The sequence below is a fragment of the Calcarisporiella thermophila genome (assembly GCF_041956535.1).
Source record: "Calcarisporiella thermophila strain CBS 279.70 unplaced genomic scaffold VTP21scaffold_1, whole genome shotgun sequence".
NCBI lineage: Eukaryota > Fungi > Calcarisporiellomycota > Calcarisporiellomycetes > Calcarisporiellales > Calcarisporiellaceae > Calcarisporiella > Calcarisporiella thermophila.
Window position 1 is genome coordinate 397,731 of NW_027192191.1, and position 19,351 is coordinate 417,081.

At 39.3% G+C, this 19,351-nt stretch overlaps 8 protein-coding genes across 8 annotated transcripts; 4 read left to right on the forward strand and 4 right to left on the reverse strand.

Annotated features, from left to right (window-relative positions):
* Positions 1–870: 870 nt before the first annotated feature.
* Positions 871–3,309, forward strand: VTP21DRAFT_184 (uncharacterized protein; the record flags this gene model as incomplete). The annotated part of the gene is made up of 12 exons (XM_069391970.1): positions 871–975; positions 1,051–1,134; positions 1,217–1,351; positions 1,424–1,552; positions 1,628–1,663; positions 1,744–2,115; positions 2,182–2,247; positions 2,308–2,395; positions 2,457–2,647; positions 2,710–2,794; positions 2,858–2,907; positions 2,965–3,309. 12 exons carry the CDS (start codon positions 871–873, stop codon positions 3,307–3,309), a joined length of 1,686 nt encoding a protein of 561 aa, XP_069256563.1.
* A 325-nt stretch (positions 3,310–3,634) lies between these two features.
* On the reverse strand, positions 3,635–5,468 carry VTP21DRAFT_185 (uncharacterized protein; the record flags this gene model as incomplete). Its single annotated transcript, XM_069391981.1, has 7 exons — positions 3,635–4,271; positions 4,352–4,489; positions 4,552–4,631; positions 4,692–4,775; positions 4,838–4,963; positions 5,028–5,172; positions 5,350–5,468. 7 exons carry the CDS (start codon positions 5,466–5,468, stop codon positions 3,635–3,637), a joined length of 1,329 nt encoding a protein of 442 aa, XP_069256564.1.
* Positions 5,469–5,817: 349 nt separating this feature from the next.
* On the reverse strand, positions 5,818–9,231 carry VTP21DRAFT_186 (uncharacterized protein; the record flags this gene model as incomplete). The annotated part of the gene is made up of 9 exons (XM_069391992.1): positions 5,818–5,954; positions 6,015–6,114; positions 6,176–6,588; positions 6,647–6,847; positions 6,918–7,083; positions 7,147–7,467; positions 7,541–8,427; positions 8,497–8,667; positions 8,733–9,231. The coding sequence occupies 9 exons, from the start codon at positions 9,229–9,231 to the stop codon at positions 5,818–5,820; spliced, it is 2,895 nt and encodes a 964-aa protein (XP_069256565.1).
* A 476-nt stretch (positions 9,232–9,707) lies between these two features.
* On the reverse strand, positions 9,708–10,859 carry VTP21DRAFT_187 (uncharacterized protein; the record flags this gene model as incomplete). Its single annotated transcript, XM_069392003.1, has 4 exons — positions 9,708–9,821; positions 9,890–10,063; positions 10,122–10,650; positions 10,735–10,859. The coding sequence occupies 4 exons, from the start codon at positions 10,857–10,859 to the stop codon at positions 9,708–9,710; spliced, it is 942 nt and encodes a 313-aa protein (XP_069256566.1).
* Positions 10,860–11,187: 328 nt separating this feature from the next.
* On the forward strand, positions 11,188–13,832 carry VTP21DRAFT_188 (uncharacterized protein; the record flags this gene model as incomplete). The annotated part of the gene is made up of 5 exons (XM_069392014.1): positions 11,188–11,601; positions 11,664–11,924; positions 11,985–12,597; positions 12,658–12,805; positions 12,860–13,832. 5 exons carry the CDS (start codon positions 11,188–11,190, stop codon positions 13,830–13,832), a joined length of 2,409 nt encoding a protein of 802 aa, XP_069256567.1.
* Positions 13,833–14,307: 475 nt separating this feature from the next.
* VTP21DRAFT_189 (uncharacterized protein) lies at positions 14,308–16,427 on the forward strand (the record flags this gene model as incomplete). The annotated part of the gene is made up of 6 exons (XM_069392025.1): positions 14,308–14,393; positions 14,459–14,504; positions 14,569–14,652; positions 14,728–16,011; positions 16,074–16,250; positions 16,320–16,427. The coding sequence occupies 6 exons, from the start codon at positions 14,308–14,310 to the stop codon at positions 16,425–16,427; spliced, it is 1,785 nt and encodes a 594-aa protein (XP_069256568.1).
* A 233-nt stretch (positions 16,428–16,660) lies between these two features.
* On the forward strand, positions 16,661–17,704 carry VTP21DRAFT_190 (uncharacterized protein; the record flags this gene model as incomplete). The annotated part of the gene is made up of 4 exons (XM_069392036.1): positions 16,661–16,944; positions 17,011–17,158; positions 17,225–17,617; positions 17,678–17,704. The coding sequence occupies 4 exons, from the start codon at positions 16,661–16,663 to the stop codon at positions 17,702–17,704; spliced, it is 852 nt and encodes a 283-aa protein (XP_069256569.1).
* A 103-nt stretch (positions 17,705–17,807) lies between these two features.
* VTP21DRAFT_191 (uncharacterized protein) lies at positions 17,808–19,065 on the reverse strand (the record flags this gene model as incomplete). The annotated part of the gene is made up of 5 exons (XM_069392047.1): positions 17,808–18,008; positions 18,072–18,403; positions 18,457–18,769; positions 18,831–18,859; positions 18,933–19,065. The coding sequence occupies 5 exons, from the start codon at positions 19,063–19,065 to the stop codon at positions 17,808–17,810; spliced, it is 1,008 nt and encodes a 335-aa protein (XP_069256570.1).
* Between the last annotated feature and the right edge of the window lie 286 nt (positions 19,066–19,351).

Sequence of the window (19,351 nt, forward strand, 5' to 3'; positions counted from 1 at the left end):
TAAGCTTCTTAGAACAAGGTGACTAGATATCTTCAACCAACATTAGTAAATTATCTTAGCATCAAAATCGAATTGAGGGATGATCTGAAACTTAATTATAATTCGTCTGATACTTAAATTGAAATGTAAACAAGGGCAATCAGAAAAAGTATAAATAGAGGGGATTACCTGGTTCCACTTCTTTTTCTTTGGATCAAACCCGCTTCGTTAAAAGTAGCCATTTTGTTTTGATAATGGTATTCTTACGCTAGGTAGGGGAGACCAAAAAGATGGAAGTTTCATCTTATTACGACTGTTAATGCTTCACAATGAATTAATAGTCTGCAAACATTCCACGACATTGCAAATCAAATGATTAAGAAAATTTACCCGTGTTCAAGCGAAAATAGAGGAAGAATCACCAAAAACAATACAGGATGATTACAAGTAAATGCAGTTCCAAAAACTGTTTTCAAGTTATCGCCGCGTATTGTTCTATCATATCAGTGATGGTTTATTCTATTGTAACTGCAGCCTCTAGAAATCTTATACGCGCTTGCTATAACTCGTTTGCTCGAAATCTAGGAATATCCCAAATTGGAAACGGGAAGTGTTCTTTTTTGAATACTAGCCGCTTTTAAGGGAAGAGTCATTACAAGTTAACCTTGGCCTTTTTTTTCATCATCTCTGCATTTCTCTAAGGAGATGGCTTGCCATCCTTTCGTCTAATCCATCGCACCTATTCAGCTCCCACTAGCCACGCTTTTTCCCATTTTATATGCTTTTTTATATTCATAAGTTCCCCGCCTTCATTAACTCTTCAGCCCTCAAACTTGACTACACTCATTAAACTTTAACAAACAAATAGACAACCTTTGGTATATATTTGTAATGGATGTCATTCAGCAACGGCTGTTGCACCTAGACACGCTTTGGAAACGCGTGGGAATACCTGAAAGTGAGTGCGAAAAAAAATGGAAAACAGAATTGCTCAAGGTGTGTGATGCTGTTATATACCATGAGCACATATGATTTTGATGGTAATCAATATATCGCTTTCTGCTTCCTTAGCCTGTACTATATGAGCTAGAAAGAGTTTTGGCTCATCATGAGTGGTCGATGCGAGTTTTAGCCGGCGAGATAGAAGATTATCTAGTAAATTTCAACCTTGCAAATATATTTTTTTCGAAATAGAAGCGTGTTCTCTTAACGCTTATTGTTCTTCCTATTAAATTAGTCTAGCATCTCTGAAAAGTGCGATCTTTTGGGGTATTCACCCGAAAATATTACCGATTTAGCTGCTCTTCCCAGTTTGCCTATATCCTACCTCACTCGTTCAAGACTTTCAGCTGTCGACAAAGAACTACAGAAGGTATATTTGAATGGACTTAAAATATAGTGATATATAGAAGGTTTCATTAAGTATAATTCTGTTGTACCCAAGATAATTATAAGTCGCCAGAAACTGGTTGATAAATATGTGCAAGATATTGAAAAAATATCTGAAGAGATATACATGGGTGAAGTCATTGTGAATGAGCGAAAAGACTTTAGCCAGAGTGCCATAGAGAAGGTATGATTTCCCTATTTAACTTTGTATTATCCTTTATCAGCTGATTTATATTGCCTGTGCTATCTTGTGTTCTAGCTTGCACAGAAGCATTCGACAATAAAAGCTGAAGCGGTAAGTTTCTATAAGATTGCTACAAATAATTTCTTTATTGTATTTTTCCAAGCTCTTTCCTTATTTCAATTTTTATTTAGTCGCGAAGAAGGAATTCTTTTGAGCAGTGTATAAAGAAGCTCTATAACATCTGGACTGCTCTTGGATATCAGCCCAAAGACTCTATTGACACTGCCGTGGCGCACTTGCATTCCCAAGTGGCTGCCTCTGAATTGGTCAATCAATATCGCTGGTATCGAACACCGCTCCCTCATCCTCTATCGCTTTCAGAATCCTGTTTAGAGGCACTGGAGAATAAGGTTTTGGCGTTAGAAGATGTCTACATGGATCGCAAGACCAAAAGAGAAAAATGGCAGCAGGGAATTGTGGCGTTATGGGACGAACTACAAATACCCTTGGACGAAAGAGGGATAGAGATGATCGATAGCTATGACCTTGCTTATCTGGACTTGGTAATATATCTCTTTTGACAGGCAATTTCTGTTTCTGGATACTATTCATGTTAAAAATATTTTCAGTTGGAGGCAGAATATAAGCGTTTGAGAGGGAAATTCCGGGTTGCGGTCGACCAATTACTTGAACAAGTGCATAACCTTGGATATCAATTAGGAAAGGCTTTAAACTAATCCAAAATTTCCGTCTAGCATATAAGTCAAATCACAGATCTCTGGGATCAATGCCTAGTTAGTCAGAAAGAGAGAGAACATTTCTTGAACGATCTCTATGAAAACAGTACTTTGATGTGTGTTTTATTTTGCATCGATAGCATGTCTAATTTTTTTATTTCGAATAGCCAATACCTCTGCTGGAGTGAAGATGAAAATCAGCGATCTTCTTGTTTTGCTTGGTTCTCTCGCTGTAAAAGCAACACGCATATTCAAGTTGATAAACGAGCGACGTGAATTCATAAACAAGATGATCGAGTTCGAAAAAAACGCATCGGATCCGCGCAGATTATTCCATAGCTCTTTCCAACTTATGCAGGTAAATGTTTTTGTAATTAAACTATTGCATTCAGTATTGATATAGCCCTTGTGGTTCAATAGGAGGAAAAATGGCGGCGTACTTGCTACCCTAATTTATTAAAGCTCGAGGATGCTCTTTTAAGAAGTATTAAGCACTATGAAGAAGGTAAACTTTACGAGCACATTGGAAAAAGTGTCTCGATTGAAATTTTACTCTGGCCTTTGATAGTCGAAGCGAAGCCGTTTTTACATGAAGGAACCCGATTTCTTGACACATTGGTAAGCAAATATTTTACTAGAAAAGAAGTTGGGTGAAGACCAATTTTTCTCTCTTAGCAATTTGAGATTACCGAGCGACAGATCAATAAAACATTTTTCGGTTTCATGACGACCCCCCGCCAACGCTCATCAATGATGGCTCCCACACAGTCAACTATTAATAAGCAATCTTCTCCGCGAGCTCGTGAGGGCTCAAAATCACCCTCGATATCACCATCCAAATCTCCCAAGCCTCGAACTCCTAGCTATGCGGGTGGAAACATGTTAACCCCACCTCCTCTGAGGAGGCGTTCGAGTTGCTCCTCAAGTGTCACATCGCCAAGTTCCAGTGGACGAACAGAGGGGGCAGTATCACCTTCCCCAGAGTATAGGCGGGCGAATGGAAAGGTGCAGAGGGGTTGAGATGGTAGTACTTTTTTTCTTGTTATATTCCTTTCAATAATTGCAATCTTAATTCAAAGCTAATTTTAATCACAATGGACATTGATTGATCAATAAATTGAATTACGAAAACTTGTAATCAAAATATCACTATACATGATAGTAGGATTTAGTGCAATAGATAAGGAAAAAATTAAAAATAAATATAGTTGAATATTGCAGAAGAGACAATCTATAACTTTATACACATCAAAAAAACAACGGAGATTTGCGAATAACAGGAATAGAAAATCCAACTGTTTCCTTCTAGTAATCGAAGTGAATCCCAGTTCCTCTCTTTTCCACCCTAGGTCTTTAATCTTTTATCTGTCTTTCTCTCGTTGTCATCAACCCTCTGGTGATCGCCGCTCTCCTCCTCTGGGCGCCTTTTTCTTGAACCTGAAGCAGAAGAAGGAGCAAGAGGTACAGCATCTGGAAACTTAGAGCGCCCATTCGTATTTCCCTGGTGATGGGCTGCCTGTATAGGAGCGTTTCCTATGGCTCCAGGCGGTCGACCTCCATTCGCTTCTCGCAGTTTCCAGGCAGCACGTATTTTTTCAGAACTTGTCTCTAGCTCTTCCCGAGTTACGCCATCTGCAATACTTCTCAAAATCTTCTTCACCACCCTCTCGTCATTTGCTAAATTTTTATCATCTCTATATCGTGTGAAGCGCCAACCACCTTTTCGGATATGTGGAGGAGAATCTGGATCGTTCCACACATAGGTAGGCCACTCTGGGTCATAAAGAAATTCACCTATCCGCCCATCTGGTGAAGAGGTACGCCAATTTTCGGCAAGCTCGGGGTCTGGCGTAAAGAAGTCATAAAATTGATGCACTCCGCGATTAGCAGAGTGAAGAGTAAAGATGGGTTTACGGTCTCGGGACCATCGAATGCAAATTTTAAAATCGACAGTATTTTGATCTGCTGGCTTCCATTTTAACCTGTAACATTTTTTTTTTAAAAAATAAAAATTTCATAAACTTGGGCTGAGATAATGAAATGCTCTTTGGTAGACACTCACATTTTCTTGCAAGTTCCAAGGATATATGGCTGTTTAACGGGCGTGAAAATGAGGCCGTCATTGCCATGGTGTAGCTCCTTGATTTGTTCGAAGACCTGCGTGATCCCATATGATCTCTCCATATGTTTCATGGCGACTCTAATTTAACAGATATCATACTTAATTATCTTTCTTGTAATACGGCGAATAACTATCCGTACAAGCAGGGGGCATTTCTCGTAAATTCGAGATTTTGTTCCTTCGCGGAAATAAGAGGGTTGACGACGTGGTCTCGAGCATACTAAAACGAGAAAGAAGTAAGAATTAGAAAATGTATGCCATTGATAAAATAAGTAGTTACGCCTAATCTTGAACTAAGCGATCGCTGCGTTACATTCACGCCATTGATAACAAGTAGATCGAAAACAAGGAAGCGTGAAATTTTCTGTAAATAGGAGAGGAGGTTATTTATATAATAAGTAGTAATACATCTGGCATTCAAAAAACCTCGTCTCCTTTCACATCCAATACAAGCTCTCCGTCCAGTAGGGTATCATTTTGAAAACGTCCTGGCCTATCTTTCACCGGAAAAACAAGATTGGGAATATATCGAACCAAATTTTTTCTGCATATCTATATAGAAGCGTAGTAGGATAAGGCTTTGGTAGAGTGTGAGGACTGTGCGCGAATAATTTACCACAAACGTCGCAGGACCTTTCTGCGTCATTTGCGCAAACATTAAATATCTAACACCATCGCTTTTTTCGCACACATAATAATCCTCTTGCTCGAGAACTTTGAGATGAGTGGAATCAAAACTAACGGGCTGCGAGCCAGGAAATCTGTAATATTTGTTCAAAGGTATAGAGAATAATCAGCAAAACTTTCAAATGCTTGCATAAATATGGAAGAAAAAATGAAATCTCCATAATATTTCTGCTGTTTTCTTTTTCCAAATGCTCTTAAACGACCAACTAATCTTAATTTCAAGAAAATCGAATTGGAAATAACGAACATACCCATCCCCTTTCCATTCCAATAGCTCTTTTATTCTTGCATTAACATTTTTTTGCGTTATGGGATCTACAAGCACCCCAATCGAATCAGGTAGAGGGGCATCGTGTTGGCCGACAGACATGCCCAATAATTAAATTGTCTCTTGAGCCTAATCAATGGTGCAAGGTCGATTTTTTAAGTCGGAGCTTGATTAGTGAAAATTTATTACCGAGAGGCTTGGGTGAGAGTAGTTGTCGTATATCATGGTGAATTTAGACGGAAGTTTAGCAGAAGAGCATGCTAACTGTTAATAAAACGGGGCTGTGGTGGGTTTTAAAAGAAGAATAAACTAGAAAGAACAATAGAAAAAAGTATAATAAGTACAGCCAAAAAACATTAAGTGGAAAGATTAAAGTATTTAAGGTAGATATGGTACATATAAAAATGTGGAAAATGATAACATGGATAAATAACTAAGTATATGTACTATTTTATCTTCGTTCTACCGCCTCTCGTAATGACTCCACAATGATTGCCGAAAAGTGCCGAGAAACTTGTAAAAGTTGGACACCTTTGCGCTTGGCGGCACGAACCACAAGAACTATGAACCAGAACAGGAGGGCAATCCCTAACAGAATCAAAACCAGTGTTAAAACTTATTTAAGGAAGCTTATAACTTACCACTTACCGGCCATCAAGTACTCCAAAATAATATAGCCAATATCTAGCCAAGGATTTTTAGCGAGCATGGCGTTAATTACTTGAACCTCATCCTCGAGCCCCTTCAGCTAATATTTTAAAAAAGATTTAGAATACATAAATGAATAAATCAACTAAAAAAAAAAATACTATATGGAAGTAGCGCTCATTGATCACAGCGGATATTTCCTTGATTTCTTCATTTATCGAGCGCATTTGCGCTCCAATACGTCTATTCAGTCCATCCAAATCTCCCAGAATCTCATCATATTGAGCCATATCATCTCTGATTAAATTTACTCCGAGTTCCACTCCGAGTTGAGCATTTACGAATCCATTTAGTGCTGGAGAATAATGGATCGGTTTATTATACTCCTCTAGTTGGAGATTATGGATACGTTCTTGGGAGAGATCAAGGAGATGCTCGTGTAACTTTGCAAAGTCTCGCGCCTCAATATGAATATTCGTACTATTGGAAATAGTTGATTCCATCTCCTGGTATTTGCCGCTGCTATTTTTTTCTGGGTCACCCACAAGTGTGACATGGAGATTTATGAGTTCACCTAATCAAAGTAGAGGTAAGATTAATCGTTTCCCCATTCATTTATAGTAAAGGGTTACCGTCGCATTCGATCATTTTCTCAAAAGCAATTCCTTCGCCATCCGCAAGATCAAAAACAACCACGTCACCTTCACGACTATGTTCTAGCATGATTCCCTTCGTTTTAAACTGTTCAATAACTGTGCGTAGCTTGGGCGGAAGCCTGTCCATATCAAGTACAATAGTGCGGTGAGATTCTTCCTCGTGCGGAGTCTCTCTTACTATAAACAAGTAAGGGTAATCGGGAAGCTGAGTTAAGGATAGATATATTTCAAAGCGTATAGACCATACTATCATGTCTCTCTTCGATATCACTTTTCTGTTCTACATTATTGTCATTCTCTGTGTCCAGAGATATACGTGTTCGCTCTAAGTCAACTTCACTAGTGTTATGGTGCTTTGAGTACGAGCCACCTACGTCCAACGAGAGTTTCGATCCAATTAAGTAGTTCATCGCCTGATTCTACAAAAAAAAAGTTAATAATACTATAGATTAATCATACTGTAGAAATGATCTTACATCTCGAGTATCTTCCAATTCTGAAATATCTAGAGGTAAATCAGACCTCTCCCTTACTTCTTCCAATTCATCCACCTCAAATTCCTCCTGCCATCTACCAGTTATCGGAATTTGCCTAGGAGATGATTTTGAATGGATATTCGCATGGGGATACTTCATTGCTCCACAGGATAAGTCAGGAGATTGATAAGAAAATGAGGTATCCGGAAGAGAGGTCATTGAAGAAACAGCAAACTTGGGAGGGTTAGCTTCATTTCGGTGTGAGTAATGCTGGGTAGCCTTCTTCAACTTTGTCGAAGCTTCAGGGATATCAGGTAAAGGCTAAAAAAAATTGATGATGTGAAAATTAGTTGCCAAAATGAAAATAACACACACTTGCCTTTGAATCATTCACAAGAGTACCAATTTCTTGAAGCATCGAGCGATATCTTTGACTTTGTTCACTGGTCACATCCGGCACTGAGCCATATGCAAGTCGGGGTTGATGTAGAGCATCTAACGATGCGCTCCGATCTCGCCCATTTTCCTCCCTTTTTTTGCCTTTATGTTTCCGAAAGAGTGAAAGGGACCAAGACTTGCGTTTCTTGCCATCCAAATGGTGTTCTAACGACGAGCGATTGTAGTATCGGTCCGAGTCGTCGAGGGAAGAACGGCCGGCGTCAGGAATGGTTCCGAGAGAGGAAGACTTAGAATGCATTGAGCCATGATGAGCTGATTGGGTGTGAGTATTCGAACTTCGCGGTGGTTTTTGCTCCAGTACATGAAAATTATCCCTTGGTTTCTTTAAACCCACATTAGTATGTGACCCGCTAATCTGAGAGGGGTAAGTGACGGAACTCTGTGATCCCGAATAGGAAGACTCGCCGCGATAAGCTATCTCTTCAAAACTACTACTAGATGAGGGAGCAACTACTCGGAGTGACGAAGTGGGTCTCCCAGGGTCATCCGAAGCTGAGTCTTCTTCTCCGTCTTTCTCCTCTTCTTTGGTTAATTGCAAATCTGTTCTATTTGCAATTCGAGAATATTTAAGCAGATCACTATTATCCAGCTGCCATGTTTTGGCTCGTGAATTATTAGGTAAACGATGGACAGGTTTTTTGTTTATGGAGCGCATTCGTTCATTATATTCTTCCCGATATCGAATAATTGCTAGTGGATTGTAGGATTCACCGGAGCGTAGCAATGTAGAAATGATGTTATAGCGAATTTTGAGATATTGTTTGCATTGTTCTGATCGTTCGAGAGTGGTGGGGGATGGATGCAATTTTTGCCTATAATGTGCTATGAAAAAATCACCATCATATTAAAATGCTATAGATTGATATTGCTTAAGTCGTGACCCAATTTTACCGTGTTCATCATGATTTAAATATCGTTCGATCTCCAAGCTTTCATCATCAGGTATAAGTTGATGGCTAAATTTTTCTTTTGAACTCTCATTATCTGTATGGTTTCGAGTCATCTGCGTCAATCGTAAAACATCTTTGTTCGTAATACCCTGCAATAAATCCTCAACAGAGTCTGAAATAGACGTAAAGAAAATATAGTGTTAGTGAGGTTATATAGAGATACAATTTCCAACCCACCTTCAGGGATATTTGAGGTATCATCATTAATTAAGCTCCCAAATCCTCTTCCTGCGGTCCCTATTCTTCGTCTCGTCGCCTGTGAACCCGCGCTCCGACTGCGAGATGAATGTGGCTCCATAGTAGTCGTTAAATCTGCTTCAGAAAATTCACTATTTTTTAACCACATCTGAGTGTCCACACCTGGCACTCTCAGATACTCTATCTGGGACTGTTGCTGTTGCTGATATTCCAGCGGGAGATGGTCGAATGAAGTCGACACGGAGGCCGAAGGAGAAGCAAGGTAGCAATCGTCGTTATTTTGTTCAGGAACAGCATGATTTGGAGCATGCGGACTAAGGATAGAGTGCTCATTCTCATAATTATCGTATTCGACGACAGTCGATGAAGAATCAAAACGAAAATGCCCATTGACATCACTAATACGATTTTTTCTACTATTTTCACGTAGCTGCCGAGATGAATTTGATCTGAAAAAGTCAGAGCTGTAGTTATACATAATCTTTAAATTTGAATTAAAAAAAACCGTATCAAGAATTAATAGATCTTATTAGAAATAGAGGACAGTCGAGGAATATAATACCAATAAAACTGATAATAGTTACTCGCAATCGTAGTTAAATAAATGACAGATACGCTGTTGGTGAAGGCTCGAGTGATACATTAATTATTGCTCTCGATAACAGGACTTTCATACCCTGGAACCGCCTTAGAAGTAAGTAATAAGCCTTAGATACGAACATGTTAATTAACATTGGGAACGATTTTAATTATGTCGTTTGGTGGCTGAGGATATTCTATTTGACTCTTGTAATAAATTTTGTTATTATATTAATTGATACAGCATAAAAGAGTACATCATAAAAATATATTAAATATCTTCGAAATAAATTAAAAACCGATCCAAAATAGAAGTTAATAGTACATCTCTACCTGAAACTAGCATATCACACTTGTAAAAAGAAAATACACAGTTTAAAGCTTGTTTTTGATACTGTGTTCAATCTTTTCGTTCACTAATTTCTCGGTAAATTCCCACAAACGTCTAGCGAGGTCGAGATCTCGCCCATGTTTACTAGGTTTTCCAATCTAATTTTCAAAAATTGTTAAACATTCCACGAATATACAAGAAAAACGTGTTGAAAAGTATCGATCACCTTTGCAATAGGTATAAAATACTCTCCATGTAGATCTTTTTCATCTAGCTCGGGGCTAGTTGCAACATAAAGCTGGGTAAGCGAGGCATCATCAATACTGATGGATCCATACAAAAATTTTGCCCCCATACTAACGACGAATTTCGGAAGAGGGAGATGCCGCATTAGATCTGTCTAAAAAAGGCCGCTCATTAAAATACTGTCGTTGTATTATGTGATATATATATGTTACCATTGCAACTCCTGGATGAAGAGTGTTAACCCTTACGCCATTAATGCCCTTTTCTCGTAAACGACGATCTAGCTCTTTCGCGAATAATAAATTTGCCAATTTAGAACGCCCATAAGCGACTCGACGGTTATAATATTTAGTTGAATTAATTCTCTCAATATCACACTCCACACCCTTTTTTGGAGCCCACCCATGTGCATCAGATGATACAATCACAATTCTAGATGGTGCCGACTTTTCAACTAAAGGTAGTAATCCCATTATGAGTGCGAAATGCCCAATGTGGTTTACTCCGAAATGTGACTCTATTCCATCCTTTGTAAGATCGTAGGGTGCCATAAATATGCCAGCATTGGCAATTAGAATATCGATTGGAAGATTAATAGAATTATAATGCTCGATGAATTGCTTTACAGAGCTGAGGGAAGAAAGGTCAAGAGGAAGAAATTCAATAACACCTCTCTGCGTAACCTTGCGGATATCATCGATTGCCTCGCGAGCTTTTTTCTCTGAACGACAAGCAATAATGCTATGTTATAAGTGTTAAATGTTATAAGCGATAAATAGTTGAGATGTTTATGAATAATTAACTTTCATTCTTTATCACACTCACACATGTGCATTCTTATTCGCAAGCTCTCGAGCACACACCTTTCCTATACCCGTATTTGCACCGGTTACCAAGACAACCCGTCCAGTTAGATCAGGTATGTCGTTGAAAGAAAATTGTGAAGGCATTTTAATATTTATTAGTGCAGAACGAAAAGAATCTCAGATAGAGATGTATGCTTTGCTAAGTTGCATATGAAAATTGAAAATTAAGAGTATAATATACCCGCGGAAAGCAATTTGGTTTGCGCATGTTTAACTGAACCCTTAACAGGATATTCGTGTACCTGCTTTGGTATCATCATTAGCTGTGGCTTATGCACACTCCGTGCTGGCCGAAACCTCGTAAAATCATTAAATCCAACCGTATTAATGGAATAGTCTTGAATGGCTTAGCAATTTTACTATAATTTACAGTATACTACTGATTGTAATACATTAACGAGTTTGGTTAAGGATGACAGCCTACTATGAGCTCTCAGACGATGTGACTCTAGCCTTCGAAAAGGAAGAAAAGAGGGAGTTTGATAAACAAGTGGAAGATTTGATTCAACAGCTTGATTCAGTCCGAATTTCACCTCCAATACCCAATTCCAAAGATGTCCATGAGCTCGTTGTTGCGCTCTATACTATCGCGAACTCAAGTGGAAGTAAACGTAAGCGCAATGTCACCCCCCACGAATACCAGCTTTCAAATGGATATACTATTGTAAGCTGGAAGATGAATGAGTTTCAATATAGGAAAGATCCTCCTCCTTTTCCAACCCTTGCGCGTGGGCTATTTACACGAAAAAATGAAGAAGGAAAACACGAGATTGTCGCACGTGGATACGATAAATTTTTCAATATTGGCGAGGTCAAAAAGACTCAGGTGAGCTGAAATCATTGTTATTCGATCCCCGGCAAATTATAGTATCTTACGATTCTATATAGTGGGATTGGATTGAGAAAAACACAGCTGGAACTTATGAAATAACGGTCAAAGAGAATGGTTGTATAATATTCTTAGCTGGACTACCGGATGGAGAGCTACTAGTTACTAGTAAACATTCCGTGGGCCAACTGGAAAACGTCAAAGTGTCTCATTCCCAGAAAGGTGCCGAGTGGGTTGGGAGACACTTGGAACTGGCTGGCAAAACCAGAAGGCAACTTGCAAAATTTTTATCGGAATACAATATTACAGCAGTTGCAGAAGTAATATTTCTAGTTAGTTCCTAGTCATTAGTGTAGCTAAATTATGTTTCGTTTTTGTAGCTATGTGACGATGACTTTGAAGAACATGTACTGCCATATCCAAAAGAACGACGCGGGCTCTATCTCCACGGCATTAACTATAATACAACAGATATGCGAACTTGGCCGTCAGATGCTGTCGCTCGTGTTGCAAAATATTTTGGATTTCTCACTGTTAAGTGTATACGAAAAGAGACGCTCAATCAAACCCGTAAATTCTTAGACGATATTGCTCGAGAAGGATCACTCGATGGTCGTGATATAGAAGGCTTCGTGGTGCGCTGTCGTGAGCTAGATACAAATAGTGATTTCTTTTTTAAAGTTAAATTTGAAGAACCCTATCTCATGTACCGTGAATGGCGCGAGATAACAAAGGCAATATTAGGAGGACGTGAATTCCGCTCAACTTATCCCGCTAGTGCACATTATGCCACATGGGTGAAGAAAACACTAACGAAAAATCCTGGCCTATTTGAAGAATATAAGCAAAATCGAGGCATCATTCGGGTACGAGATATGTTTTTAGAATATGCCCAAAAAAATCGAGTAAACTTAGGGGAGAGTAATAAAGAGCAAGACGATGGGCACAATTTCGATAAAACATTAATTTTAACTGTAGCAACTCCTGGATGCGGTAAGCACTAGACGCTCTCATAATAATTATATTTACCCTAAGTAATATCTTAATGGATAGGAAAAACAACCATATCCCTGGCACTTGCTGAGATATTTGGATTCGGCCACATTCAAAATGATAACATCCCTGGAAAGAAGCCCATGAGAAACTTTTGCAAAGCTATTTTGGAAGAATTCTCGGGCAAAAATGTGGTTATTGCTGACAAGTAAGATCTCGCGCTTTTTATACATTACATTAATTAATTATAATTTTTGAATAGAAATAACCATACTCATCAGCTTCGTCGAGACCTGATCATGAGCATTAGAGAGAAAATTAAACAATTGCGAATAATCGCTCTCTACTGGTCACATGAGGAAAAACCCGCGGAGGAGATAGCCCAAAAAACGTTAGAACGCATTCGACGACGCGGAGAGAATCATCAATCACTTACTCCAGGAAGTAACGCGAATTATTCCGAGGTTGTGTTCAACTTTTTGCATTCTTTTGAGCCATTTGATCGGGACATGATGGGCGATAGACAAATACATCATCTCATTAAACTGGATCCGACTGATAGTTTGGAACATATGCTCGATACGGCCCTCGATGGTCTCTCGGTGCTTGATCTTAAACAGCCTACTGATGAACAGAAGCAAAAAGCCTTGCGGAAAGCACAAGGATATACCCCAACAACAAAAAAGGTGGTCGCTTCAGCAAAAACCAAGAAGATCCCGCGTTACTTTGGCATCAGTCTTGAGTTTAACCTCATCGAGTGGCTATCATCCTACCTTACCAAACACCCTCTACCCCCGGGAGCATTGGCGACATTTAATTATTTGCGAGATAATAAGCTTTTCCCACCCACCCACCACATCACACTTGTACATTCAATGGATATAGAGCGGGAGATCGATCCGAAACTCAAAAAGCATAAGCAAGAATTATGGGACAAATTTTCAAGTGTAACGAAAAATGGAGACGTAGCTGCCCGCAAAGTGAAGTTTCGGTTTAAGGAACTAGTTGTATCTTCACAACTTATAACCCTCACAGTACACGATATTGATCCTCCGAGTTGTGAGTCGTCGAATCGAGTTCCACACGTAACAGTGGGAACTCTTAGTAATATAAAAGCAGTAGAGAGCAAATTGTTATTAGAACGATTAGAAGATGAGGAAAAAATTGGAGATGTATGGCGGATAGATATTAAGGAAGATGAGTATCATATTGGAATGATATGCGGATACTATTGATATATTGATATCCTTGTGACCCTTTATTTTCACTCTACCAAAATAAAACTCTCGCAAGTACTACAATAAAGATATAAATGCCGCAACTATATCTTTTTTTTTTCTATTTTTCAATATTCACATATCTATTGAAACTCTGTTTACTCTACTGAAATTATCAAAATAATTACCATTTTATGGTCTTATATGGATGATTCTTCTTCTATTTATCGTGCTTTTTTACCAAGGATTCTACCATGGTTTTTACTGCATTTCATTGAAATAAAAATTGATCATTTGGTTTTAGTTTTGATTCAAAGACATAACAAGTCACATCAATTATATTAATATTGATGCCGAATAAGATTATCTTTGATAAATTGTGACTTAGGGTGACTGCAAAAATATTTTTTAAATACTGAAAACAAAAACTCAACTAGTTGCAATTTTCATCCTCTCATTGCTAAGTATACTAGATTAGACAATCGATAAAATTATGAGTGGCGACAACAACGAAATTCAAGCACAAAGTGCTCCTAATCTGCAAAAGGATCCAGTAACCGGCGAGATGATCTCCAAGACGTATGCTTTTCTTGGACATTTTCCTTTGATGTAGATCGACTAATAATACACTATATAATATTTAGTGAATTCAAGCGCCGTCAAAAGCTCCGGGAAAAGGAAAAGAAGAAGGTATTTTTCTTTAATCTCTTTGCAATTGATTTCAATTTGGCATCAATAGGCAATGTAATTTTAGGCAGAGGCTGCTGAAGCTGCTGCGGTTCAAGGTCAAACCCGTAACAATAATGAAGAAGAAGGCGAAGAAACTCTTAACCCAAATGTAAATTCCTTCATATGCAACATTTTCATTTTTCTCTTTTTTTTACTAAATACTTCCAATTTATTATGTTCCTAGCAATATTTCGAATTACGCTCCAAGGCTGTTTTGAAGATGCGTCAGTCAAAGAACCCTGATCCTTATCCCCACAAGTTCCAAGTTAGCATCTCGTTGCCTGAATTTATTGCTAAGTACAAGGATATTCCCAAAGGAGAAAAGCTTGATGAAGAAGTAACTGTTGCTGGACGTATCCACAACAAGCGGTTACTTGGCCAGAAAATGCGTTTCTATGACTTGCACGCTGACGGCGTTAAAATCCAGATTGCCGCTATGGCACAGGATTCCGAAACCGATTTTATGGCCATTCACAATATTCTGCGTCGCGGTGATATTGTTGGTGTACGTGGATTGCCCGGTAAGACTAAGCCGAAGGACAAGGACGGCGAGCTCTCAATTTTCCCCAAGGATATTGTTTTGCTTTCCCCCTGCTTGCGTATGTTGCCTAAGGCACACTATGGCTTTAAGGATCAGGAGCAACGCTACCGTCAGCGCTACCTTGATTTGATTATGAACAACTATGTACGTGATAAGTTTATTACTCGCTCACGCATCATTAACCACGTGCGTCAATTCCTTGATGAGCTTAATTTCATTGAGGTAGAGACTCCAATGATGAGCCAGATTGCTGGTGGAGCTACAGCGAAGCCATTCAAAACTCATCACAATGATCTAAATCTGGACATGTTTATGCGCATTGCACCAGAGCTGTATTTGAAGATGTTGATTGTTGGAGGAATGGACCGCGTTTATGAGATTGGACGCCAATTCCGTAATGAGTCTATCGACCTTACTCACAATCCTGAATTTACGACCTGCGAATTTTACATGGCCTATGCCGATATGTACGACTTGATGGATATTACGGAGCGTATGATTTCTAGTATGGTCAAGAAGCTGACAGGCGGGTACCGCATCACCTATCATCCCGATGGGCCTACTGGCGAGGCTCTCGAAATCGACTTTACACCTCCATTCCGCCGCATTAATATGATCGAGGATCTGGAGAAGAAGTTGAATGTGAAGTTCCCGCCGGGCGACCAGTTACACACAGATGAGACCAACAAGTTCTTGTCGGATCTCTGTGACAAATTCAACGTGGAGTGTGGTGCCCCTCGGACAAATGCTCGGTTACTCGATAAGCTGGTTGGCGAATTCTTGGAAACTGATTGCGTGAACCCCGCTTTCATCTGTGGACATCCGCAGATGATGTCACCTCTCGCCAAGTATCACCGCAGCTTGCCAGGATTGTGCGAACGATTTGAATTGTTTGTTGCAAGAAAGGAAGTCGTGAACGCATACACGGTAGACCATTTTACTTTTCTCATTCTCGCGCTCATTCTGACACATAGTATTCAATTTCTTAGGAGTTGAACGATCCATTTGATCAGCGTGAACGTTTTGAACAGCAGGCACGAGACAAGGCTGCAGGAGATGATGAGGCCCAAATGATCGATGAGACTTTCTGCACATCGCTCGAATACGGTTTGCCCCCTACTGGTGGATGGGGTATGGGTATTGATCGTATGACCATGTTCTTGACGGTAAGATTTACATTTTTCATCTGCGGCTATCGGCCTAGACTCACTTTAAACTTGATACCCCTATCATAGGATTCCCACAATATCAAGGAGGTCTTGCTCTTCCCTGCTATGAAGCCAGAGGATAGCAACCCGGTTCGAGTTTCTCAAGCTGCCGGAAGTGATCTCTCAACCGCGTGATAGAGTTTTTTTTTTACACAAAGAATGAGACGAATATTCTCGATAGTATTTGCCATATTAATGCTTTTGTCATAAACTGAGTTTGCTATAAAATAAAATAATGGAAGCTTTCAGAGCAATCGTATAAGGCAATGCATAATTTCAAGATAAAAAAAATCTTAATTTGAAAATTTTACGCGTTAGTTAATTTGGAATTTTTTTAACAAATAACAATAATAATCCATAGAATCAGAATGACCACATCAGATCCAGAAACACCTCTCGAATCACCTCTTCCAGCTACAACAGCTTCGATTGATACCGATTCTGCTTCTACGGTTCAGGAACAAGAAGAAGCAGAAAGAAAAGCCCAACAACGTCGCGAAAAAGAAGAGCGTGAACGTGAGGAAGAGGAACGCGATCCGGCGCTTAAGGCAAAGCGCGATTGGATCAAAAAAATTCGGCTCATGTTTTGTGTTCGCCCTGAATTTGAAGTGACAAAAAATATGATTTTTGAAGATGGCCGATTAAATCAAGAGTATATTCCTATAATATTTATAGATCTCCAAAGATTTGTAGAATTAACAGAATTTGAAATATGTAGTTACTTCCGGCCGCCAAAGGGTGCTCGCGAAGAGGCAGAACAGCCCAGGAAATGGACTTCTAAAGAGCGTGAGCTACTTATTCAGGGCATCGAAAAACATGGAATTGGAAACTTCAGAATGATTTCTGAAGAGCTCCTGCCTGCATGGGTATAGTTAATTATTGCGAAAAGCTTACTAATGGTAGTTCTGAATTGTTTAAGTATTCTGTTGTAGTCTGGCAATGATCTCCGTGTTAAAACAATGCGCGTTATTGGCCGTCAGAATCTTCAGCTTTACAAGGGTTGGCGCGGTAGTGCCAGCGATATTGTAAAAGAATTTGAGCGCAACAAGAAAATTGGTCTTGAAACAGGTCAATGGAAGCAAGGTGTGCTGGTATATGACGACGATGGCATAGTTTTAAAGAAAATCATGGAAACTGAAAGCCAGATGGCAGGAAGAAAAGGCCCTGCACCGCTGGAGGAAGAAGAGGAATTGCCGGAAGAAGAGGAATTGCCTGGAGAAATCGAAGAGGATGAGGAGATGGAGGAAGGCGTGGAAGTGGAAGAAATGGAGCAAGACGAAGGTGAAAATGGCGATGAAGAGGACGATGACTATGAAGAAGAAAAGGTATGTCGAAATAATTAGAATAAATCAATTAGTGCGATATTAACTGCTCCTAAACTAAAGCTTGTACGAAAAAGACGGCGAGACTAGGTTCGCAATCATATAGTTTAACTTTTATTATTCGACTCTACAAGTTTTATATATGCATTTTATTAAGTTTAAATAAAACCATCCCTCTTCTTGCTTTCTTGTCTCAGATTGAATATTCCGCTGCTGCCTTCTTCTTTACTTCTGACAACGTAGGGATTGATCTCATTGCTCCACTTTTGCTAACAGTCAATGCACCCGCGGCCATAGCTATCTTCAATGACTTCTCTACCAGCTCAAAGTATGTATCCTCGGATTTTTGCTCAACCTTTTCCCATTCGGTGGCCAAGCTTCCCACAAAATACCCCTACGTTATTATATGGATGGCGTGAACCAACAATAGTTTATACCGCATTAAAAATCAAATTACCACAAAAGCGTCGCCAGCGCATGTGGTGTCCACCGCTTGGACCTGAATAGCGGATAATCGGTATTCCCTTGCTGAGCTGGTTCTATTATATTTGAAGCGTGCGCATACCCCTTCTCCGCCAAGTGTTATTATAATACCAAGTAGGTTCGGAAACTTTTCAGCCAATTCGCGCATAATAGTTTCGTAGTCGGACGTGGAAGAGGCGCCAGTTTGCGCATAAATATCACATGCCTCGTGCTCGTTTACAACAAGATAATGTATTTTATCAAGGTGATAATTCCGAACAATATCGGGTGTGCAGGGCGCAGGATTGAAAACAATTGACCAGTTTCCTAAGAATATATTTAGCGTCTTGGAATAAACATAAAAAAGTATAATTATTTACCAAGGTTAGCGGCTTCCTGAATAATTAAATCCACAGAATTGATCTCATTCTGAACTACTAGCCATTTACTTTCACTTCTCTTTTCATGAATGAATTTGTGGATATAGTCAAGGCTAATTTCCCTATTTACACCAGGGAATAGCACAATGGCATTATCTCGAGTTTCTTTGCTCAGCTGGATAATAGCCCTACCAGTTTGACCTTCTGGTCTGTGTTCTGTCATTGATGTGTCGACCTGTGCTTTTTCAAGATCTTCGAGGATCCAGAGCCCGTCATTGCCCACGCATCCGGCAAGGAAGCATGCATTCGAGGCCTATGGGTAATAATGATCAGAAATATATTAAGAGTGACTATATGTAAAATATGATGAGTACCACTCCGAGAGCGTATGCTTGATTTGCGCCTATAATTACGCGTAGTCATTAGTTTATGAGAGAAATGCAGGCAAAAATCTAAGTGGCACGAGGAATAATTACCTTTGCCTCCAGGGCCAATACTCCTATTAGCGGAGGATATAGTCTGGCCCGACCTGACGATATGTGGGACTTCGTATACTTCGTCAATATTAATGGAACCAAAACATAGAATGTAGGGTTTTCTGTAAGTCATGTTTGGTAGGTCGAGAAATAGAAAAAGGATAGTTGGAATATAATTTGAGCTTCAAATTCCCAGCGGAAAAAATAAGAAAAAATGGACTGGTTGTATTTTGAAATTTCAAATTGACCAAGCTTCTGCAGTAAAACCAATAAACGATATGGCGTTTGAGAACAATATTAGAAGTTCTAGAGAAGGTATATTTAATTAGCACTGTATTTTAAGCTATATACTAACTAGTATTGAAGCGGTCGATTTTGATTTTTTATCTTAAAACCCTGGAAAGGTTGAAATTCAATGT